This window comes from Anomalospiza imberbis, chromosome 2, assembly GCF_031753505.1.
Source record: "Anomalospiza imberbis isolate Cuckoo-Finch-1a 21T00152 chromosome 2, ASM3175350v1, whole genome shotgun sequence".
NCBI lineage: Eukaryota > Metazoa > Chordata > Aves > Passeriformes > Viduidae > Anomalospiza > Anomalospiza imberbis.
In genome coordinates this window covers 33,293,639-33,318,763 of record NC_089682.1, presented here as the reverse complement: position 1 = coordinate 33,318,763, position 25,125 = coordinate 33,293,639, and the positions used below count along the sequence as shown (strand labels likewise).

At 39.8% G+C, this 25,125-nt stretch overlaps 1 protein-coding gene across 3 annotated transcripts; it reads right to left on the bottom strand.

Annotated features, from left to right (window-relative positions):
• Window positions 1–10,924: 10,924 nt before the first annotated feature.
• NSUN3 (NOP2/Sun RNA methyltransferase 3) lies at window positions 10,925–24,724 on the bottom strand. 3 transcript variants are annotated; one of them, XM_068180468.1, is made up of 7 exons: window positions 24,613–24,724; window positions 23,760–23,869; window positions 22,859–22,909; window positions 21,833–22,125; window positions 20,402–20,556; window positions 19,757–19,878; window positions 10,925–11,551 (listed from the first exon to the last, which is right to left on the bottom strand). In XM_068180468.1, the coding sequence occupies exons 1-7, from the start codon at window positions 24,694–24,696 to the stop codon at window positions 11,281–11,283; spliced, it is 1,086 nt and encodes a 361-aa protein (XP_068036569.1). In that variant the 5' UTR covers window positions 24,697–24,724; the 3' UTR covers window positions 10,925–11,280. The 3 variants fall into 3 exon arrangements, with proteins under 3 accessions (XP_068036569.1, XP_068036570.1, XP_068036573.1); XM_068180472.1 differs by lacking the exon at window positions 10,925–11,551 and adding an exon at window positions 15,615–15,714; XM_068180469.1 differs by lacking the exon at window positions 22,859–22,909.
• Between the last annotated feature and the right edge of the window lie 401 nt (window positions 24,725–25,125).

Genomic DNA, 25,125 nt, shown 5'->3' with positions numbered 1-25,125 from the left:
CCAGACAGTGAATGGTTTGACCTCAAAACTTTGACCTTTTTTCTGGTGTTTCCCTTCTGGCTCCAGATTTATTTACAGCCCCCTCACTGCAAAATTATTGGATGAAGGAAAATAAAATCATGACTCAAAATATTCTGCCCAGCAATCTTCTGTGGAAAAAAAGATAGTGAATTTCTGGTAGTAAAGAGTAAGTGTACTAATAATGATTTTTTATTTATTATTCGTGCCCAGAATGCACAAGAATTTTAATAACTTTAGTGAACAGAAGTCAAAACCAGGACCAGATGGAAAAGAGACTATGGAAATTCAGCACCTACAGCAATTTTGTATCAAGATGAAGACTGTTATACCTTAAACACCCAAAAATCCAGTTCACAAGTCTCAGCCTAGTCAAAAGAATTAAACACTAACGATGAGAGCACATCTCTGACCCTCATCTGAATCTGAAATGTTTCAGGTTTCTCTAATTAATGCCATTTTGTACCAATCAATATATTTGTATTATCAGAAAAGTAGATCTGCTATAATTACAATTACAAAATACCAAACACCACTAAAATTAATACATCACTGAATATCCACATGTGAGCATAAATGCCAATTCAACCACTGCTTATTTTATGTTGGCCTTGTCATTTCTGGAGGAATCTTTTTCAAGTCCCCTGTCAGTCACAGATTTGGTTTGTATACATGAATCAGAATCACACAAAATTTCACCTGTTTGGAATGAAAAACCCCAAAAAATAATGAAAATAAATTGACCTAGTAAACATACCATAACCAACAGAAGAGATTTTTTTTCAATTAATAGGCACAAATGATCTTTTCAAGTAAGCAGCAATGCTCAGTAAACACAGACACATCCTTGCCAAAAGTTTTTTTTTTTTTTTTTTTTGCATTTTATGCTATGGGTCATACCAGGATTTCAGCAAACCACAAGAAGGAGATGCTCTACTTCTTTGTGGAAGGTTTTGTGCAACATAAAAAAGGGTAATTGGGGCAATAAAATGCCATAGAAATGCCATGGATTTATGCTGAAATTATTGTGAAAAATCTGTGGAATTTGTTAGATAGACTCTATTAAACCCTATAGCATGGCCCAGTTTAAGATTGGAGCTTTTCCATTAATAAGAAGGAGTTACCTGCGGTTGTCCTTGACCCTATATGAGCCATATGCAATACTTCATCTGTTTTTTATTATTTATTTATTTATAGGTGTACTAACAATCTCTGTATTTTCTAGTGCCATATTTTGGGCTTTTTTACACCACTATGTCCAACAGAAACCCAGTGCAAACAGGTGCAGAAGAAAAGGGGGAATCAAAACTATTACCTACAGTGGCTGAAACGGTATTTAACAATTAAAAATTTTGGCTGATTCCAAGCATGCTTTAAAAAAACTAAAAAATAAAAAAAGAGGTGGGATGAGCATCACCATCAATGGTAGACAACAAAAAGCAATAGTAAAGCACTCAATTTTATCTGAAGCAATGTATCAAAACCTTGTAAACAGTAATGAACAAAAAAAAACAAAAAAACCCACAGAAATACAGTACCAGAACTTAAACAAAGTAATTTATAGGCTAGTATTTGTAGCATATTTCCAAAGCACTGCAGTAGGAAAATTCATGAATAATATTAGGAGCATTTATGTGATCCACTTTCCTCCTGTACAGTGTTTGTCCAACATAATGAGATCTGGATTGGCTGAATATAATACAAATTGAGAGTGTTATGCTTGAAACTGATCATGCATGTTAAAAGGGGGGGAAAAAGGCAAATGGAGCATTTTTAATGCATATAATGGCATGTGTGAATATTGACACTCAGCTGCACTAATATAGCTTATTGCTACTGAATTAACAATGCTCACAAATTAACAGCCAGAGAAGTCCCATGGATTACACTTGCATCTTCTGTGTAAATATTTTTTTAACATTTATTTCTATTCAGGTAAAGGCCATGACATTCTAATTTCATTGGAAAAATTCAAGTCCCATTCTCTGAGGCAGGCAATGTGGGAGAACTATGACCGACAGAAGATGGGTTTGCTTTATTCTCCAAAATTGAACTGAAAATTACATTTGTGTCATTACATTTTAATACAGTCTCCCATGAATATACATACCAATATACATCTCTCTCTCTCTATAGATATATATATTGAACTTATAACCATTCCAGACACTAAAAGTTGAGGTTTACAGCTGCAGGAATTCAAATAGGATTAAACAGAAAACTTTTACTTGTTTGCGAGCCCTGCATAAATTTTGAACAGCAGTTTTCACCAGGCAGAGAGCATAAAAGTCTCTTCCATTCTGAGAAGAAAGTCAGAAAATATTAAGTGGGATAGGATGGGTAGGAAGGACTGCAAAATTTCATGTTTTCATGAAATTCATGCCTTTTCATGCCTGATCCTGCTTCATTCATTATAAGAATAATCCATTACATAGTGTAAACCAGTTGCAGGTCTTCCAGCAAAACTTTACCTTTGCTTTTCCCACATAAGTCTTCACAATATTTTTATTAAAATCCACCCATAGCAGATCAATGAGACTTTCCTCCACCAGCAGTTGTATACCTGGGGAGCTGTCTTGTAGAAGTGAAACTTTGTCCATTTGGAGCATTAAGTTTAACATTTTCAAAGTGCTGAAATGATTATGAAGGCCCAAGGAAGTGAAAAGGACATTGACAGGGTCACTTAGGCACTGTTAACTTTGCAGACAGAATAAAGGGATTAAGTAAAGAGGGAAAGGGAATTCCCATTTTCCTTTTAATTCAACAGAGGATGTGCTTTCCTGGAAAGTTATTATATTATCCTTTTTTTGCAGCCTATTTCAGAAACAGCACATTTCCTGCTTTCTTTTCCTCAACAGAAAGAAAAACGGAAAAGAAGAAACTTTAGAAGAGTTAAGGATTTTAAGATACTTCTCCCTAGTATAGGTTTGTTTCTTTCCAGATGTTCCTCTTATTCAAAGTCTGTGAAGAAAAATCAATAATCAAACAGGTTGAATAGAACAGACAAAACATAACCAAGTTTTAATGGTAAAGAACATGCTGCTTGCATATTGTTAGAAGCTCCACAGCTACAAATTTATGCAAATCAGATCATTGAAAGGGGACAAACCCAGAAGTTCAGAGTTCTGTTCCCAATACTCTTAAAACTCTTTTTCCAAAGTTTCTGCCACTTGAAAACACCTGAAAAATCGGTGTTCCAGCCATTACTATAATTACCTTAATTTTCTTTTTACCAGATCTTCTAGATAGCTGTTGCACTCTACAGTATTTTGTTTCCAGCATGGGAAATCTGGGCTCAAAATCCATTTTATGTGTAATTTTCTATTTCATGGCTCAAGCATCAATAACTTTAAGAAGCATTTTATATCTTGGACTAAAGCAAAGCTGAGTTCAGAAGCTAATGCATTTTGTATTCTGCAAAAAATGATTATTAAATAAAGGAGGTAGGCTTTTGTCAGAAAGCCAGGCATCTGTGCTTTGGGGTTGGTGGCTTTTTTGGTTTGTTTCTCTGTGTTGAGGTTTTTTTGTCTAAGAAAGAATATTTTGTACAATTTTTGTTTAACAACTTCCACATATTCTAATCTTTGTCATCTCTGGGTGTCACAGTGCATTGCCAACAGCCACTGTGACATCTGTTAGGGAGGGCAGAAATAATTTGCAGGTTACTGACAGCTGCTGTGGATTGCCAGACTGTCATTTGAGAGTGTAGATTGGAATAAAAATATGTGGTAAAAAGCTTTCTTCATCCCCACCCTCTGCTATTAAAGTATTGCACATTCTCAGCAAAACCAGTGAATCCTCTAAGCACTAAATAGCCTTGTAACTCAGAAAATAAATTCCCAGATCAGCTGTCTTCTGAAAATTGGTGGAGTTGATTCAGACATTTACAAAGGTGCGAATCGCAGCAGGGGAGGCTCAGGGTGGAAATCAGGAAGACTTTCTTCACTGAGAGGGTTGTCAAACACTGGAACAGATTTCTCAGGGAAGTGGTGGAGTCATCATCCCTAAAAGTGTCCAAAAAGTGACTGGATGTGGCACTCAGTGCTATGGTTTAGTTGAGATTCAGTCAAAGTTTGGAATCCATCATCTTGGAGGTCTTTTCCAGCTTCAGTGATTCAGGGATTCTGTGGAAGTTAGCCAATGCTACTGGGGCAAGCGTGGTTTTGTTGCTCCAAGATCTGTATGGCTCACATGTGTGCATAACTATCAGGAGACAGATGAAAAAAGAAATCCTGGAGACTTTGAGGGCAAACCAGCAAATATGCTCCAATACGTCTTAAGTCTTGCTAGTCTGTTTTCAGGTAAGGCAATGGGAAGATTTGATTTTTGATAGCACTTAGACCTACACAAAGTGCTTTTAAAAATCACAGCAGGAGCAAATTGCCAAAGGAAATCAATAGAAATAGAAAAAAAAGCCAGGAACTGAACTCTGACCCATCCTGAGCCTCTCCACAAAGCCCCTATGGTGGTTTACAGGTGCAGTACAAGGAACGGTGCTGTGGTGCACAGCTGAGTACTTGGGACACAGCTCCACCTGAAAGTGCTTGCAGCACTGGAATTCAAGTTCTGCAATCTCCTGAGAAGCAGGAGAGGAATATAAATCCCAGCCTGGCAGTTCAGGTCAATTTTGTATCTATAATTGAAAACAAACAAACAAACAATCCCTCCCAAGCCAAATAAAAACCAACACAGCAAAATATCCTGCTACTTACATATTTTAAATAAACAACACAAACAAACCTGAAAACATGAAGATGGTGAAAACCAGCCCACCAAAACCAATGAATTCACATGTGCTAGGTCAGTGCTGTAAGGGACTGGATACAAGAGGGCTGCTTGTGCATTGAGATGAGGCATTTTTCTGTTCAATTGCTGCGTCACCCCCATGTAGCACAGACACTTAACACCATCAGAAAGAGGGACTCTTCCATGTCCTGGCACTGCCTGAGGCACATGTGCTTCAGCAAAAGCTGGAAAAGCTCCTCTGTACACCCAGCTAAGCAAAGAGCTCACAAGTCTTTGCATAATCCAACTGCAGGAGCTGTGAGTGCAGCCAGCACTAAGTGTAAGAGTGTCGTACAGCAAGGCCTGCTGAACTACTTACTCTCAACTACATCCTAAAAGTTTTAGTTACACTGCAAACTTCTTGTTTGAGTCTTCTGCAAACCCTGCTCCTGCACTGAACTGGGAATGTGCTGCTCTCCAGCACACATTATGGTGAGGAAAGGAAGCTTCCTGAGTGAGAACATCAGCCTGGCAGGTCATTCCATTTCCACTGTGCACAATTTGAAAGCTGCTCTGAATCCAAGAGCTTTCAATGCATAACCAACAAGGTTTACAGCCACTAAAATATGGCTCATACATTGTGCATTTTCTTTAAAGAGGGTCAAGGATGATGGGTTCTGCAGGAAACAGGCACATTACCTCCATTTAAAACATTTCCCAATTAGAACATGAGTTAAAATATTCATCCAATTAAGTTTTTGTTTGTTTGTTTGTACCTTGCTGATTGAGTGAGTCGCTATCCAAACAGCTGCTTTTCAAAAGGGACCTTTCTTAGCCTCTGGTGTTGCAGACTGCTGTGTTATGTACCAACCCACTGATCCATACTGCCTTCAATTTTCTTTGATGCTTTCTAGTTTTTAAGTGCTGTAGCATAATGTTAGCCTTGCAAGTGCAGCATCTATTTCTAACACTGTTACCTCCTGCAATATATCTGGGCAAATTTTTCAAAGGCAGTACTCTACACATAGAGATGTTCTGTGCCCCTAACAAATTAAAAAATAGCTAGATAAATAAATGTCAACTTTAAATCCTGTTTTGAAGGCAGATCACATTATCTCATCAGCTGGAGACTACATCAATGGTCATGACTTCACCACTTTATAAAACACTCTCTGAACCTCAGATGAGGAGCACATTACACACAAAAAATGGTGTGTGCAGGAAATATCCATTGTATATCTACAGAATGGGCCATATCCCAGTGCCATTAAAATTGATGGGAGTTTTGCCATTGCCTTCAATGGGATCAGCAGCAGTATATAAAGATGGATTGGCTCTGAGCGTGCACACTGGCGCTTTATGGGCGTGACAATATAAAAGCCCTGCTGAAGTAATGGAATGAATTATAACTGTGCTGGGGATGTCAATTTGCCTTCTTCTACCTTCACTTGCTGTACAAGGAACATTAAACATTTCCCTGGTTAGCCACAGAATCATAAAAATTACAGATAAAAAAGTACTATTAAGTCTACTTCCTACCAATACAAAATTACTCCTCCTTGTACCTTTTCTAATCCTCTCTACAGCCCTGTTTTACACCACTCAAACATTCTGGCATGTTCTCCCTGTAAAGAATTATTCCATCAGCTACTTAATCACATATTCAGACAAGACAGATTTTTCCTAGAGTAAATCAACAAAGCAAAATACCCTCCTAAAAAGAATATATAAATATATATATATATATATATATATATATATATATATATACACATATATATATACATATATATGTATGTATCTGAATTTGCTCTTAGCATTTTATTCCACTTCAGGACAATTAGAAAATACTTTTTGAGGACTTTATCAGTGACATTTTTCCCTGCTTTTCATGGCCCACCACATCCAAATGCAAGTAGTAGGAGCTGCTTATTTGTTAGTGGTGGGATGGTTCTCAATAAAGCTGAAATCCTTGGGCTCCTCTCCCACCTTCTCCCTACTGCCTCATCACACTTCTGGGCTTTACCCGGTTTTGCTTTAGGGTAAAGAGCACCCAGGCTCCTCTATTTTTTAAGGTAGGATGTTCAATAAGGACCCAGTACATGAAGGAGGAAAAAGTAAATCTAAAAGATGTGCTACATTTTGAGTCACCCTCAGATCAAGGGACCTCAAGCAGGTTACAATAAATGCTACAACAGCACTTATTCTCAGACAGAAGTTTGGCCAAATGAGATCAAAAGGTGTTTGAAAGCCATTCCCAGATTCTCACTGAAGACATGTGACTCTAAAGATCTCCCCAGCAGCAAAGGAATTTGCTGGAGACAGGGAAAGAATCAGCAGAAACCATGTCAGGGCCCATCCCCAACACAGATGCTGCTGTACAAGAGTTACCCCAGAGCAGCACAGGGGACTGAGACACAGCAACATCAACCCAAATCTCTTGTGGATGGCTGCAAGATCTGCTCTGACACTGCATGCAAACAAGCCCCTCGTCTGTTCTGACTGCTTTATTTGATTGGCCTTGTCAGAGGTGAGGTCAGGCCAAATCATTTTGGAAAGAAAAAGGTGAGAATGTCACTGACCAGCTGAAGTGCTGGCTCCATTCAAATCCGGATTGCTGTGCTGCCTTCTAGTGACTTTATCGTCTTTAAAAAAAAATACTTCTTGCAGCAACACTTGTGGCACCTCCCACTATAGGATTATTACCTGTTTAGGGTTTAGGGCAGGAGATCCATTTCTTTTTCCTCTGAGCCCAGGAAGGGTCACATCAACACAACACCATGGTGACCATAGGGCCATCTCAGAGAGAAACAGCATTGATGGGAAGAACCGTATTGGACACAGCTGTAGGGAGCAGAAATTCCTCAGTGGAGTACAAAAAACCAACCCAGGTTTATGTTCCATCTCTCCCTCTCAAGAGCAGCTGTGACTCTTTGATCCATTTTGTTTTGGTGGCACACAAAACATCTTTGAAATGGAGCTGTGGAAGCTGCATGATGCTTGCCCCTGTTGAGAACTATGGACAACTACTAAGAAAATAAAAACTTCCAAGGTTCTTGACCTCAAGTCATAGGATGCAGACAGGAAAATCAGACAAAGAAAATATTTTCTGATAAATGACTGCTGTAATCTGTCTGATAAACATCAGTCTTCAGTCAAGAATCACGTGGTGGGGTGATATCTAAAAGCTGTGACCAGTGACTGTGTGTGCCCTGTGTGCTCTGACCCAGGTTTGGCAAACAAAGAACACCAAATTTCACTTTCCCCTGGAAGTTAAGAGACTACCAGCATGTGCTGTTCCCATTTCCCCCTGACAAAGAATCTCATTTATAGCCAATATTGCATAAAGTTACATCAGTTCACAAGTAAGCCAAATTCTACTACAGCCAGGCCTGATTCTCAAATTTTTCTCCCACTCACCAAATAAACTTTTCTGATAGAAACACCTACCAATACAGCCTTTTTTTTTTTTTTTTTTTTTTTGCAAGAAACAGGTAGGCACGTTTGCTTTAAATGCTTATAGCTAGGTTAAAGACCCTGCAAATTTAAAGCAATCCCACTGCAGTTTTCACAACTGATGTCCTCAATTCTCCTTCTAAGACAGTCAGAGGAAGTGAGGGGCTCCTCCCAGCCCAGTACAGGCACCTGTGCCTCTCCTACCACTCTCCTCCAGAGGAACTCTCCTCTCTCCACCCAGAGCTTTTCCTGAACAGACTGCTGCTCTTCCATGCTAAAAGCCACTGAGTCTCCTCTAGTATTTCACATTTTTCACTCACTGCTGTAGTCCTGATCTTTTCATTTTGCCCTTCCTTCAACCTTCTCTTCCCACACCTTACTGAGAAAGCCAAGAGTTCATTAGTCCCCTGGTCAGCTGCATCAGCCCACACATGTTGTGTAATCTGTTTTTCCACTCCATTCCACAGTGGAGAATGCTTTTGACAAGCCATAATTGAACTGTGTCAGATGCCACTGAATAAAGGATAAAATTTGGTAAATACTGAAATTGCCTTTAGATAAGGCTTTCCAATTTCTTATTGTGCCAACCCCCCTGAAACAGTCAAGTGACTTTTTGGATGTTGGAAAAGGGAATGGCAGAAAAGCATGAGAGCAGCTGAACTCCAGAGCTCTCTGATGCCTCTGAGGTGCTAGCACTGGTGTGTGCTGCACATACAACTGTGGGCAGTTTCATTAAAGATCATGAAAATTTCTCTGGGACTCCCCAGTCCGACAAAATTGGTCATTTTCCTGCCCTTAACTTGCTTGGGGCTACAATTTCTTCTATGATAGAAAGGCTGACTTGTTTTCCACCCCACCTCCATCAGCATTGCTCAGGAAAGAGGAGGAAGGACGTGGCAAGGAATTAAAATTATCTGGCTAAAAAAAAAAAAGTGTAAAAAGGAAAAACATAGCAGCCTTGTAATGAAGGGGAGCAGAAGTCAGAATGGAAAAGAAGCCTTTTCAAGAAGTGCCTTTGAGGGGACAGTACTTGCCAACATGTGCAAATTTTGCCCCTCACCTCTACAGGCCTGCCTCCATCCTTTCTGCTTTTCCCTTCTCACTCCACATGTGCTCACCAAATTCCTGTCACCAGCCAGAACTGATTAGAACAGAACTAAAAAAACAACACCACAGCAATCTGGAATAGAGTATAAAACAAAACGAATCAAGTACAAACAAAAGTAAGTATCACTTATTAATAAGCCTTTTTACCTCTCATCGGTGCATTGTTAGACTGGTTGGGACTGGAAAGGGACTCCAGGAGATCAGCAAAGGGTTATGCAGACAGAACTCAGCTTTTAGACACACCAGGAGGCCTTGCTGCAGGGTTCAGGTCTAAAGCACCTCGCAAGGATTTGCCCATCTGCTGAGTTCAGCTTTCAAGGGCCTCTTTGTTCTTCCTGTGATTACCCAGTCCACGTCCTCCTCAACCATCCAATTCAAGCATATATTTCAATTCCATCCCTTAGCAAGTTACATTCTTGCCTTTCCATTTCAATTTCCACTGGGCAAATGGAACTGACAGGAAGCATTTTGCCAAAGGTATGGTTATTTCACCCAGTAGCCTGACATGACTCCAAATCTGGATATTACATTTAATGTTCCTGGGACAGATGCTGTCAGGCCTTTTCACAGTATCCTCTGCATACTCAAACTGCATCAATCTTACAGCCTCTCAAGTTTTCGGAGACACTGCTGACAATTTAACACTGCAGGGCCACCTCAAACATTTTTCATCCCAAGGCAGGGGAAAGGATAACTGTAAAAGCTCACACTGCAAAGGGTGAGGTTTCAGACCCTCTGATGCATTTGTTTGCCTCAGCAGAAGGCACAGCAGTGTTCTGAGGGCAAACTCTGTGATATATACATAAAATATCTGTATACACATAAAATAATATCTGTATATGTGTATAATATACATAATATATGTAATATATAATATGAATATACATACATATATCATACACATCATATAATTTTATGTATATAACATACACATAAAGTATGCATCTATCACAGAGTTTGCAAACTGAAGGAAGGCAGATTTAGATTTGATATTAAAAAGAAGTTCTTTACAGTGAGGGCAATGAGACACTGGAAAAGGCTGCCCAGAGAAGGGTGGATGCCCCATCCTTGGAAGTGTTTAATTTAAGGCTGGATGGGACTTTTTAACCTGGTCTAGTGGAAGGTGTCCCTTCCACAGCAAGGAATTTGGGACTTGATAATCTTTAAGGTCCCTTCCAACCCAAACCATTCTGTGATTCTGTGAAATTAATAAATGTACAATGTCACACACCCCCATTTCCACATGAGCAACTCATCTACCTCTGTTCTTTCAAACAAGGTTTTTAAAACCAGTGATTATCACCTTCCATCTGGGAAAAAACCCTTGGGGATGAAAGGGTGCCACTCTGCTTCAAGACAAGCACAGGCTGGAATATATACACCATTACTCTTTCCTATTTCTGCAAGCTCAAAATAGAAGAATATTAATAAATTTTAAAAAAAGCTGGTGTTGATCTAACTGCTGACCTTTTTTTCATCTGTAAACAAAAGACACCTTTGTTTTTTAAGCAAACAACTTAGCAAATACGAAACCTGTTCTGCCAGCGCTTGAAGATGACACTGTACATACAAATCAGTTTTCTAGATGTGTTTAGAGAGAATCCAGGATTACCATGACTTCAGACCACTGAAAACCATTTATTTAAAAACATGCTGTATTAGAACCAAGTTAGTAAATAAAAAAAACCAAAACCAGTGCAAAACTCTACCACATTAATCCTCTATTCTAGAATCAAAATCCCTTTAAAAGCACCACCCTGAAAACAATACAAACTTCTAAGGACTTCTCAGAAGCCCACATGCTCATGCTGGAAGGCACATTCATTATTTTAAATTAAGTCAAATTTCTTGCTTCCTTTTGACCAGGAAACTGCAACAACCTAAATTCAGTTGCCTTGGATATGTTCATATACACATACTGTATTTAAATCAGTATCAATTTATCATATACTGATTACAAACAACCAACAGGCATCAGGTGGAGGATACTTTCTTTAATTTAGCCACGTACATGGGACCCCATGCTCTCCCTTTCTCTGGGAGGACCAGCAGCTCATGCTGCTGCATTCCACTGAGAAAAGTGAATTCCTGAGAAACACCTCTGGCCATCCCACTTAGATCCACAGGCATCACATTCCTGCAGGAGTTCAGCATGAGATTGATCACATCACTGTTTTCTGCCCTGGAGAGGGTGCATGTGGAATAGACCAAGGAGCCACCAGGACGCAGGGCTTGAACAGCAGACCTGCAAAGAACAGGAAAAAGGGGAAAAAACAACATCAAAAGTGACAGACTGCTAATGGGAGAATGTGTAGACTTATAAATCCAGAGTATAAATAAATATGACCAAAAAAATTACAAAAATGTCTTAACTTTAAGTTCAGGAAGCCACCCACAACACAATTTTGCTTTTCATTTATTATTGTATTCTCAATCAGCTGAAGGTATTTTTTGCACCACAGTGACAAGTACAAAGCAGCATCCATTCACAATATACATCAAGCATTCCTGTGCTCAGCACTGCTGTGAAAATGCTGCAATTGCACACAAAATGGGTTAACCCACATCAAAAGGGCCTGTTAGACACTTGGCAAGATGCTTGTGTGAACCTGCAGTAACAGCCTGAATTAATGACTGGGCTGTAATTTTAGAAACATTCCTGCTAATTCTGCAGCTTATTTAGCAGGTTAAGAGGATTTGGGGGTGTCACAGAGCCACTGCTTTTCAACCTCATTTTTTAAAGGATCATATATTTATGTGCCCTTCACTTATTAACCTGCTGACAAATTTTGACTAAACAAAGGCAAAATAGTGGCTTAAAGCCTGAAAGCTTCACAACTACTGTTGGATGGAGGGAACAGAGGCTCTTTATCACTTTACCACTGAAACTGAATTTAAATAAATTGCTTATTTCCCACTGCAGCAGATCTGCCAAGTCCTTACTCAGACACATGAAATATAACCTGTGAGTACAGAAAAGAGATATGCAAGTTGTATTCACCTACTCCAAATTAAGAGAGTAAGGAGAAAACTGAAAAATCTTGCACCACAGAAGTATTCTTCAAACCTGGTACCACAACATTTCTAAAAGAGGAAGCTACACAAAAGGTTCATTTGGTATTAAAACACCGTCTGAAGATAAATCCCATTAAATTGTATGTTTTTGAGCCATTTTTGGCTTAAAGACTGAATTGTAAGCTGGTATACAAACAGATACTACAAGCAAATACCACATTAAATACAACTGTTTCCTCAATAAGATTTATTTAATAATAAGGAAATCAGAACATGTGTAAATGACACTGAATAATCAGAGACTTGTAGATATTACTGACAAAACCGTGCTCACCCACCCCAGGGAAAAAAAAAAGAGCCTGGGACAAATAAAAAGAAAAGAAACAACCATCTCCTCAAATCGGATGAGGTGAGCAGCCCCCAAATGCAGAAAGTCTGATTCCAAGTCCAGATAAACAAAGACAATGCCATGGAAATAGCAATTCCTTCAGGAACAAGCTGAGGACTTCCCAAGGGTGATAGCTGACCAAAAACAGCTGAGAAAGGACAGAAAAAATTACAAGGGGGGGAAAAGATAAGACCTTTAAACAGAATTGCAACTTTTTGGGAAAATAATCAGTAAAGAAGAGCTTCAGCACAAGGAGGATCAAAGCTGATCACAGCTTTCAAAGCTGCTCTGAAAGTCCTGTCCAAAATAATATGGGAACACCAGGACACTGCTTCAGAGAGTGATAAGATCAGGTGAAAACTCCTGAGAATTATACCAAACCTACTTCTCTTGGGAGCATACACATGACCTTGCTCAATTCTTTTATGAGTCTTGGTCATGGTAATTAGCAAGCCAAGTATACATTAATAACCACAGTGCACTCATATATATGGACTTAACTGCTAAATTAAAGCCAAGGAGGGATGTGCAACCCTACCTTCTCATGGACACCAAACCAGCAAGAAAGCCTGATGCACTATCTCTTGGCCTCACTCCCGTTTGGGAAAATTAAAATCACTTTTTCTCCCCCCATGTATTGGATTTTGCTTTTTATCTTTCATATTAGAACTCAAAGAGAACAGAGCTGAAGTCTAAACGGGCTCTCATGAAGTCGAGCTGATCTTCAGATTATTATCAGAATCCACCCACATAACTCATTTTTGACAGACTTTCCCCTGCCAGCTACACCTTTTCCATGCATGCAGGAGTGCCAAGCCCTGAGGGCAGCCAGTAAGCCTGGGAACGTTTTAATGTGACAATTGAGATGTACTTTTGCAAAACCTGAGAATTTTACTCAGAAAAGCAGATAATGGCAACAACTTTCCTTCCTGTAAGACAGCATTAGACAAGAGAGAAAATTCTTTTACCATGTAAAAGTGGGAAAGGTAAAAGATAAAAAAGTAGATGTAACTACAGGTTACAAGGTTAAAAGCCTGGGCACTTGCTAAATGTCCTTTTCTTCCCATATGGAAAGCAAGAACTCACCAAAACAATATTTTCAAGGGCACCATGCTCATCCAACTGAGTCCATCAGAGGAAAGAGCAGCACAGGCCTCTGAAGGAAAACTTGAAAATCTCACCTCAAAACCCCCTTGTGTGTAAACCTCAACTTGTGAATCTTCACTGGCCCATGACCAAAAAGGTCAGCCTGCTCACTGCAGCTCTCTTTTATTTTGAACCTACAGCAGGAATTAAAATAATCTGAGGAGAATTACTTCAGGCAGCAAGGTTAATCAATGTATCTATCCATCTTGTCAAGTGCAGCAACAGTTGCTTCAGTGCCTGTGCTCAAAAGTCAACGCCCCCAGCTCTGATTAAGCTGGGCCTGGCTTCTGATAAACCTGCAGGGAGCCGCAAAATTCCAAGTGAGGAGGTGCTGGGCTCAAAGTCACACGGGGTGACACTGAGCTGGGCCAGCAGAGCCAGGGAGTTTGGTCCTCTCCTCAGCAGCAGCACAGAGAATTCATTCAGGACAGGATTTGATCATCAGGGAATTGGTTCATCAGAGAATTGTTCAAATACATCTAGGCAACTTCCTCTAACCACTGGAGGGAAACAAGCTCATCCAAGGGGTAGGCTGGAGATGAAGCATAACTTAGTCCTACTTTAACTCCACCATCTAGGAACTAAGAATTCTTTCATTAGGAATTTTAATTATCGACTCTTAGCTGAAGGAAGTCACTGCCTGTTACTGTGTGACTCCCCAAAAATGGGAAGTCAAATCTAGAATGATGAAGATGCCAAAATATTTTCCATCTTCCTCTTATTACAATGCCATGTTCAAAAAACCCCACATTATTTAAAGGTAGTTAATCTGCAGTTCTTTTTCTCTTGGTGGCACACATGACATTTGTGTTTATTATAGAGCTAAAACTTTCAGCTGAAATAAACATTTAGTTAATATCATAATTCTATTTGAGATACATATATTTCCTGTAATGAATTTTACAGGTTTACAAGCATTACTACTTCAAGGTTTCATGTTTCACATGAAGAAACATCAGAACACACAATAAGAGCCCTGGAAACTTTTTCTGGAGCCTTTGCCTGTCCATCTCACTCAACAAGTTCTGTAAAACAAATTAATACATGTAGATTGCTCCCCTCCTCTTTCTAAATGAGACTTTACAGCACTAACAAAAAACAAGTAAAAAATACTTTATGTTTTTACAGGGTGTGTCTCTGGGTACAGGTTCATATTGTTCTGTGGAAGTCAGACGCATTCATCTATCCTAACTCCCTGTATTACAGCAGTACCAGAAAAGACTTTGGAAAGAAACACATCATTTCAAAGCTCTTTTTTTTTTTTAAGTTTATTTCCCAAAATTTACTAGATTAGGGAAAACAAAACATCATGTCTGTTTAAAATCTCAGGGGGAAAAATTAGCATGCTAGAGCCACGTGACAAACCCAAAAAACTCTTCTATGCAACTAAAATATAGTTAGCCAAGACTTAAAAAGGATTTTTCCCACTGACAGAGAAAAGTCTTGGTGTCTCAAACATCCTTTTAAAATTGGGCAGACACAAAAATATGTATTTTCCACTACAGCTAGCACCTGCATCTCCAGCCTAGCCTCTGGTACATGGGTTTATGCTGCATGCCATGGGAAGGGACAGCATTAATTATGTTTATAATTCGACCATTTTCTGTATTAAAGTGAAAAGATGACACAATTTTAGGACAATTTTAAACTAACACAACACTTCAACAGTGCCATCTTTTGGCAACTACAATGTATTTCTGCTCAACAGGAAAGATAATGTCTCATCAGAATAAAAAATGCCAATCTCTTCTTTTTATTGACTTAAAACATCCGTATCGCCTTTTGCCTCTCACAAGAGTCCAGATGCTTTGTGGCAATATGACCTGCTTGTTAAAGGTTTTGCTTTTATTTCTTTGAACCTGAACAAAATGATCAAGGAAATCCTTCAGCATCAAAATATCAATTTTTTTAATACTTTGTGATGGGCAGTGACAGTAGTTCAAGCACTACCTCTGCTACTTTCAAATAAACTTTGCTCCTATGGAAAAACATTGCAACTCAGAGTAACAGGAGAATCATGAAAACCAACTGCCTTTTTCAACACTAAATTGAATTATAAATAAAAGCAGACACAGGCATCAACACCACCTCAAACAAACCCAGACTGTTCTACCCTAGACAAAATTTGTCCTGAAAATCCTGATAAGCAATACTTCTATTGCAAATAATTCTAAATTATTCTAAAGCAAAGACAAAAAAACAGCTGGAATTATTCATCTTTCTCCTATAAACCATGGTGACTTCTGGAATATTAATCCTGTTAAAATAGGGATATGAGATAGCCCAAGAGGGAGAATGAAAGACCTTTGAAGCCTACTAAAGAGAACTTAAGGGTTAGTGGCTATCCTCACAGCTCATAAAACACGCAGAGAAAGGACTGAAGGTGGAATTAAAGCAAAATTTGTGCCTGAATTCAAATATGTGATCCCAAAAAGCTGCTGAGTAGCTCATTTGTTCAGTCATACAATTATTTATATATTCAATAAACCTGGCTTTGCAACACATCCTAAGGGACTTGGTCCGTAAGTTATTCATAGGATGCTGCCACACTTAAAATCAGATACCATTTATTATAAGATAAAACATGATGGAACATCTGAAGCCACAGCAGTGGCCACAGCACTCACTCTTTGTGAAGAAATTCCAAGCAATCATGAAAAACCTCCAACAACCCAATCAAAAGTGTTTTGGGGAATGGCACAGCACAAACACACACAAAATATTCAGCTTTTTTAAGATAGAAAGTGGCTAAAGAATACTATCATCCACACAACCCACAGCAGATTTGTTGGTCCAAAAGCTGGAATTCTCAGAAATTCCCAGTGGACCTAATTGAGAAGATGGTTTTGGACAATAAAAGGATTAACTGGGCAGCTACAGAGGAGCAAAGGGAAAAATTCCAGGGAAAAGAGCTGAAGATGCGATGAAGCAATTCCCAGCACAATTTACTACACACAGCAGAAATGCTACAGTGGTGACATATGCTAAATATATGATTTTATATTTACTAACACAATTTTTGCATTCACTCTATAACCACAAAAAAGCCCAGCTAAGAGCACACAATTCCTCTCCTGTGGAATAGTCCACAATTCAGTGCAAATACAGAGCTGTTTAATTACTCAGAGATGCTGTGTATAGAAGAGTTCCAGCAGTCTGAATGCCTTTGCTGAGTTTTCTAAATTGTATTCTGTTGGATTTCTTTTCTGCTTAGCCCTAACACAAGTTCCTTTCAACTGCAGAAACCAGTCTAACAATAATTACAACATTCATAACAGTTTAACCACTATGTAATTGGGCATTCAAGCTTAGCCCAAAATTTAATTTCTCTCTGAGAACTGATAACATTGGTAAATTTGCTTTTGGGAACCACTGTATTTTGTATTAGCATTTAGCATCAGGAAGTGCAATTTGTTTTCTGCACAAACACTCCAAACACTAACAAGATTTGCAGTGTGTTCTTGGATTAGAGCACTCAGCAGGGATGCTTTGGTTTGGGTATGAGCAATCACTACAATCTCAATTTCCTTCAAATCAGTGGTGCCCTCATTGCTTAGAACGTTTGCTGTTCAGCATTTTTATCACTGACTAACATTTCAGATTTTATGCAGGCTGCAGGAAGAAAACTGTTGCATCAGCTTCTTCCAGATCTTCATTCTCTGAAGCCTCTATGTACTTAATTAATGACATTGTATTGCAAACCCTACTTTTCCTTCCTTAACTTCCCTCTTTGATGACCCCAGCTTCCTCCAAAACACATCCATAAGAATAAATTAGAGGTGAAGCATTTCCTTCATTAAGGAGAAGGGAATCTCAAATTTTAAGCTGTTGCTTGACAGAAATAAAAATAGAACTCCACTTTGCATTTCATTCTTCTCTTTTTTTTTTTTTTTATTTCAGTTTTCATCCATTTCCAATCCAATCCCCAAACTATCCCAAATTGCTTCAAGCCCCATCCAACCTGGCCTTGGACACTTCGAGGGATCCAGGGGCAGCCCTAGCTCCTCTGGGCTCTATGTGCCAAGGCCTGCCCACTCTCACAGGGAAGAATTTTTTCCTACTGTCCCATCTAAACCCACTCTCTCTCAGTTTGAAGCCATTCCCCTTGTCCTGTCACTCCATGCTCTTATAAGCTACTTCTTGCATTATTCTCAATAAAACTGCTGGGATTCAGCCCTACACTTGTTTTTGGTTACATATAAAGGAACCAAGGTCAGGAACACCTGGGAGCATCAAGCACCAGGTAACCGGAATCAATGAACCAGAGAGAGCCCTGCATGAGCTGGCTCATGTAAAAAACAGTACAGGTTTTCTTTATTTTTATTTTTACAGTAATATTCATGGAGGCTCAGCCCTCCTGAATGTTACTGGAAGTACTGGACAAGGGATTCAAACTCAACTTTTTATTTTTAATTATGCACTCTAGTTGTTCCGCAGAGGCTTGAATAGGGAAGCATTCCAGAATTTTAGTTCTAGTGCACTTGCCATAACCCATTCAGCCTTTTCTGATCTTGCTTTATCATTTCCTTTTTCCCCTTTCATGTGGGATCTGAACTGGGAGTTCATTCTGAACTGGGAATTCATTTAGAACTGGGAATTCATTCTGAAGTGATCAGGTGAATAGAAAAATAACCGGCCAGTGGACAGCTATCCTTCAAATATTTTACCCAATAACCCAATCAATGACCCTTATATCCTTTACCAATAACCCTTATAAATTCTAACTCTTGAAAGTAACCATCCTTTTACCACAATTTATATAGCAAAGGTATTTTGTCTTTACAAATTCTTATTACTGTTGCTAAAGTAAAGAACATTTTCAACTGAAAGTTCTCTCTCTATTTAGGAATAATTAAATTAAATCTGACTTGGGGTGTCAGAAATGTATTTTTTTTAAAAACCCCAAGGTTTCTGCTGTCATGAGTTCTCCAGGATTACAATGTGGAATGATTTATGCAAATTCTCAGAATTTCTCTGCATGATGTATGCTTCCTTTTGCTACGGGTTCACAAATTGCATTTCCCATGTCAGATATTGAAAAGGGAAAACTGCAACAGGTCAGTGTTTTAAATGTGATTGATTTCTTCAAAGGAAATTGATGACATGATGCATTACTGCAATAAGATCCTCATATTTCTGTTATAAATCACAGGCTTTTGCCAAGCCTTTTTCAACTGGAAGTCATGCTAAACTATCTTGAACTGCAATGGGGACTTTCCATAAAAATTTTCCTTTTTTTTCTTATAATATGTTATTTTTCCCTCCATTTGCTTTGACAGATGGACTTCAGGCATGACTGTTACTCCACAAATAACATTCAAGGTTTTATTTTAGAAGGTTGTATTGAAGAGTCACTCTTTTTTTCCTCCATGAGAAAAACGGTACAGTTTGAAATGCTTCACAAATGCCAGCCCATAGCTGGTAGCATTAAAATGTGTAATACATGGCAATGTGGCTTTGGATTACTGGGGGCACATTCTCAAAAACAAACAATCCTCTCTTTCCCCCACCAAACCTCACATTCTTTTACTTTTTTACCCTGCCAGTTAGGACTGGGAGCCTTTCTGTGCTACAAACAATCAATATGGAATACATCTAAACTCATTTTAGCTGTGCCCACCTAAAATACTTTGATTTACACCAGGCTGTTGTGAGTCATCTGCAAATGGACACTCCTGTGAATAAGTGAGTTAAGAGGATCAAGGCCTCACTGCTGCTATCACCCACCCAGATTTCCACATCTTTATTACCTCAGACCCACTGGTTATTCTAAACAGCATCCCAACCACATATTCCTGACATTATTTCCAGAGGCGGAATCCTGGGTTGGTATATTAAATCTTGCCCCCATGTAGTTTTTATTAATTACAGGAAGTTCCTTTAACTTTTTGCACTTCTCACCTTAGAAGCTGGAATTGCAGGGAGGACAACTCCTTCCTTTGCATGAGCCTGAGCACAGCTTGCTGAGGGTCAGCAGAGAAGAGCCAGCTTCTGTCATTTGAACAAGGAGCATCAACCAGGACCTAAACAATTAATAAAATCAAAATTAAAAAAAAAACCTCAATAAAGATGGTCAATTTTTGAACACCATGTGCCAAAATACCTTTGATTTTCTTTTGCAAATATTAAGAAAATTTTATTTTCCATTTTGGGGTGAAATGATCTCACTACTATTTTTAGATGTTTTTATGCGGTTAGCTGTTGGGGAGATAAAAAATTAGTGCTCTGAAAGTAAGATCTACCAGAGCAGCTCCCTCTTGTTCTCCTCCCCTTCCTAATTAGACATCATGCAAAGATTACAGCTACAAGGTCTTCAGAATTCACTCCCAAGGCTGAATGGGCAGCATCATCCAACCCAGGAATAAATGCACAAGCTTCATAAAGTGATTCCTGAGGCTCTACAAATCCTGTACATGACTTTATTCCCTTTGATAGGTCAGGTATTTTTGTGGGGGCCAGGAAAAAAAAAAGAAAAGTAAAAAGATAGCAGCATAGGAAGAAGAAGAATCAGAATGCAGAAATATAACTTGCCAATAATAATGTTACCTTGTCATAAAATTCAGGCTGAAGATCTCCAATCTGTCTGCCATCCAGTTTAGAGACTGTTATCAAGTTAATTAAAGGATCTGGGATGAAGGATTCTATTGTCTGCTCCAACCATTTTGACCTCAAATCATCATATTCATTACAGTGAAAATGACCTTAGAAAATTAAGGAAAAAACAAACAAACAGAAGTAAACACCTAAAGAGAAGTCTTTATAATATTTCTTTTTTTTTTTTTTTTTTTTTTACAAATATAATGAGTTATACCCATTTTGGAAGTTCTACTGCATTGCCATGACTGCCATGCAGTTTACACCTTAAGTGCCTGTGTTATTGCACCTTTTAAGAATACTACTGAATTTTTATAAACCTAAACAAATTTCAACATGGTCCTACAGAGCAAACCCTAAATATTTACTACAAATCCTTCTGTAGCAATAGATTTCTACAGTAAAACAAACTTGAATCATGACCCATATCCAAAGAGTGAGTGCCTTCCTGGGCTCCTTGAGCCACCATCTAAATGACATGTATGCCCCATATTATTAAACTGCCTTTTAAATAAATAGAGCATTCATTTTGTCTATCTTAAGGTACATCTTAGCATTCACTGAGTTATATTAGGAATCAAATTCTTCACATCTTCCATTCAGCAAAAATTTGGTCCCTTCAGAAGCAGACAGAGGGTGAAGTGTTGGGGTTTTTTCCTCTAAAGCTTCTGGAAGGACAATCCCTATTTAATTTACTTCATTAGCATCACCTCATTCCTCTAGAAGAGGGAGGGAAACCAGCTGTAATCAGCTAGTGCAGGTGGTTTTAGTAATTGTCTCATCAGCAGGAACACAAGGTGCTGTGAACAGTTTGAAACAATTATTACCCAAACCAGCAAATAAACTTGGAAACAGCAATCCCAGCTTGCCTTAACTCCTTGGCCCAAGCTGCTGCTTGCTGCTGCCTTCTAAACACTCTGATCATCTCAGAATCCTCCTCCAACGAATTCCTTACCACAAACCTTCTCCCTTTGCCCAGATCTTGCACATTTCAAGACTGCATCTTGCATAATTTCTTAAGCCCTGCTTTACATCAGCACACTTGACCTGTAGTATTTGCACAGCATTGACAAAAGAGGCAACAGAGGAGAAGGAAAAGTAAAAAATGACAAGAATAAGATTGCAGATTACTTACATCCCTGTGCCAACAAATTGATACGGCTTTAAGTGACTTCTGGAGAGGTAATAGTTGAGAAAAAACCCACAGAGCTACCCCACTTTTGCCTGTCACTCTGCACTAACCTATGTTAAAGTAAGGACTGCATTTTTAATCTTCTTTTAGGCAAACAGATTTCACAAAATCCTTATTAAACAGCACAGAACTAGGTGGAATACAAACTGTTGTTCGGTTTTTTATCCTCCACCAGCACCTGGCTCCATTACCTGGACAGGCACACTGCAAGATAGCTACAGATTTGCCCCCTGGTGCAGCACAGAGATCCAGAACATCTTCCCCATCCTTCACCTCCAAGGCCAGCACAGGCAGCAGCGAGGCAGCATTGAGCAGGTAATACTCCTTCAGCCTGCCAGGCTGGTGTTTCTGTGCAGGGAATCTGCCAGGAGCTCTCCTGGTGTAACACCTGAAGGCTGCAGGGAGGTAGGGCAGGGCTGCTGGGAAGACAAGATGGTATCCCTGCTCAGCCAGGCTGCTCTCCAGGCCAGGGCTCTGGCTGAACCTGTGAAAAATGACAGATAATATTGGCTTTCTCATTTATGTATTAGTTTATGCATGTTGTCAATGATTCCAAGTATTTAGAAATAGTATCAATTATAACTCTTTTTAGCTGCTTGTTAATATAATCTATCAGCTTAACTGTGCACTGTGTTGCTCATAGAAATAGTAGTGTAATGAATATAATATCCATGTACCACTTATGGAAACAATAGTGCGATGAATGTATTGTATTACAGACCTAAGATGTGAAAAAGGCTTTTGTGTAACTAAGAACAGTGTAAGGCCATCCACTGACTGACCCCTCCAAGTGACAAGATAACCATGACACAAACCAGAGCACCAGAGGACAATTTGAGAATACCATGCTAAATTTAAGAAGGACATACTAAACCCTTTTCAGAGGATGTGAAACAGCAGGATGGAGACACAAGAAGAAAAAATATATTGATCTGACACCCAGGATGTCATGCAGATAAGCCAGCATGCGAAGAAGTCAAACAAAGGAGTTCCCAAAACATCAGAAAGTTAGCAAGAATGTTTGAATAATAAATGAAATAGATGAATATGCATGTACCTCAGCAATTTAACAGTATAAAGATAACATTGTTTGTATAGAGGAGGTGTTCTTTGGCTGTTGGCCAGGAGTACCTCAGAGCTAGAAATATTGCCCTTCTTTATCCTATTATTATTAAACTCTAAAAAACTCTACAAACTGAATTCTGTTCTTCACAAACCTGTTCAGCAGCACGGCGTGCTGCCAGCACCATGGCGAGGTCAGCAAGTCTCTAGGGTGAAAAAAGGAAAAGCCATTCAATAACCCATCAAATAAAACAGTGTAGGAAGCCCTTACTTACAACCTCACTATTGGATAATTCTGGTGTAATCAGGAATTAATCATTTTGAGGGTGAAATTAATCATTTTGGTTAGAAAAGTATGCAGGAAAGTAATTTTAATAGGAAATCAAGACAGTTTTTTTCTAATTACTGCATTTAAGACACCAATTTCTTCTGAAACAAGACATTCTCCATTTTTCTTATTTTATGTAGGAGACATAAATGATGAAGCATAATGGTTTTCCAGACTATAAAGTATCTCCCTCGGGACAAAGAATTAGTGTAATATTAACTGTAAACAACAAAAATAATCACACACACATTGGCTTTACAATGCTTATTCCAGCCCACACTAAAATGCCATTTTTACAAGTGTTCTTTTTTACATTTTATGTTCTGCAAACACTGAGCCAGTAAAACTTAAATCAACAGATATTTTTGGAAGATAGCAGTGGTATGTGATAGAAACATACTTGTTTGTATTTCAGTTTGCTCTTTCAGGCCCTTCTTACATGCATTTCCCCCCTTTCTGTTTGAATTTCTATAAGTAATTTTTCATGTAAACTAAAAAAAAAAAAATATTCCTCAGGAGTATTCACTGCCTAAAGCAGAAAAACACATTGATCCAATCGAAGAGCTTTTAAGTTGACTCAATTAAACTAATGCTATGCATCGATGCTTTTTGTTTTTTAATAATGAAGTTCTTTAGCAGTCGTGTGATCAAGACCCAAATTTAGCGACAGCCTTTGCCATACGTATCATTACTAATTCAATTCCTTATCTCTCCCCAAAGCCACAGACCTGACACTGCTCCATGCATCTCCCAGTTCTGCCGAGTACTGCTTCTCGAAGTGATCCAGAACCACCTGGCAGATCTGCTTCTGGAGCTTCCCTTTTGCCTTCTTTTCCAGCTTCAGAGAAAGGAAGAATAAAGAAAAGCAGTAAAGCCAAGTTAAACTCTCTCTAGTTCTCACCAGAATGAATAAAAAATACCTTACTAACTAGATCAACTTGGTATCAGTGATATTGGAATGCTCAAATATTAGACCACATCTTTACGTGATCAAGAGGTGATAGACATTTCAGAGAGCAAAGGAGTTAAGCTACAGCACACTCTTCCTCCCTGCTCGGCTGGGTAATAAATACCCCTCCATATCCACTGTGCTGATAATCCAGCGGTTCCTGGCACTCTGATGGAGATTAACCTACGAAAGGAAGGGAAAGAGCTTTTGGTTCCTAAGCAAACCCCGAGGGTAAACGCTGAAATTCCCTCCCTCGGGGAACCCTGCAGCCGTCCCGTCCCACCGCGCTCCTTCCAAAAACAACACAGGGACAGCGCGGGGACGGAGCTCGGGCACCAGGCCGGCTGTGCGGCCGGGAACGCTCTGTCTGTGCCGGAGCAGCTGCCAGCAGCGGCTACAGAAACGCAGGGCACACTCGGAGGCGCGGAGGAGGGAACAGGGTGCCCAGAGAAGTGCTGGGACGCCTCATCCGTGGCAGCGTTCAAAGCGGGCGGGGAACACACACGGGACGGGCGGGCTCTCCCCGCTCGCACGGTCCGCGCAGGAAGCGGCCAGGGCGCTCCCGCCGCGCTTCCGGCCCCAGCCCCGGCTCGCCCGGCCTGGCCCCAGCCCCAGCCCCAGCCCCATCTCACCTGCCCCGGGTCCCGCCCGGCCGCCCGGCCCGGCCCCAGCGCGGCCCCGGCGCGGCGGACGAGCGGCAGCGCCGGGCCCCGCATGGCCCCAGCTCCCCGGGGCGGGGCAGGACGGGGCGGCCCGGCCCGGCCCCCGCGCTCGGTCCCGCCGCTGCCGGCGTGCACGGCTGGCACTCAGCGCTCTTCACGGCACCACGGGACGTTGAGGGGTAGGAACGGACCTTAAAGATCGGCTGGTCCCAACCCCTCGGCCAGTGGGGGGACACAACCCCCTAGAGGATGCTCAAGTCCCCATCGAGCCTGGTTTTGAACGCTGCCACGATTGAGGCATCCTACAACGTCCCTGGGCACCTCGTTCCCGTGTCTCACTACTCTCACAGCAAAAAAAAAACAAAAACAAACACAAAAAAAAAAAAAAACACCAAAAAACCAAAAAACTAAAAACCCAACAAAAACAAACAAACAAAAAGTCCTACTTTTTAGCTGCTTTTTTTTTTTTTTTTTAAACCAGGG

Bases quoted from the DNA above. Each gene is read 5' to 3' on its own strand.
- NSUN3 (XM_068180468.1), bottom strand. From the start codon at position 24,696: ATGCGGGGCCCGGCGCTGCCGCTCGTCCGCCGCGCCGGGGCCGCGCTG. The intron at 22,126-22,858 runs GTTTGTGAAGAA...CATTTTTCACAG, and splicing joins CACGCCGTGCTGCTGAACAG to GTTCAGCCAGAGCCCTGGCC. The intron at 20,557-21,832 runs GTAATGGAGCCA...TAATTTTCTAAG, and splicing joins CTTGCAGTGTGCCTGTCCAG to GTCATTTTCACTGTAATGAA.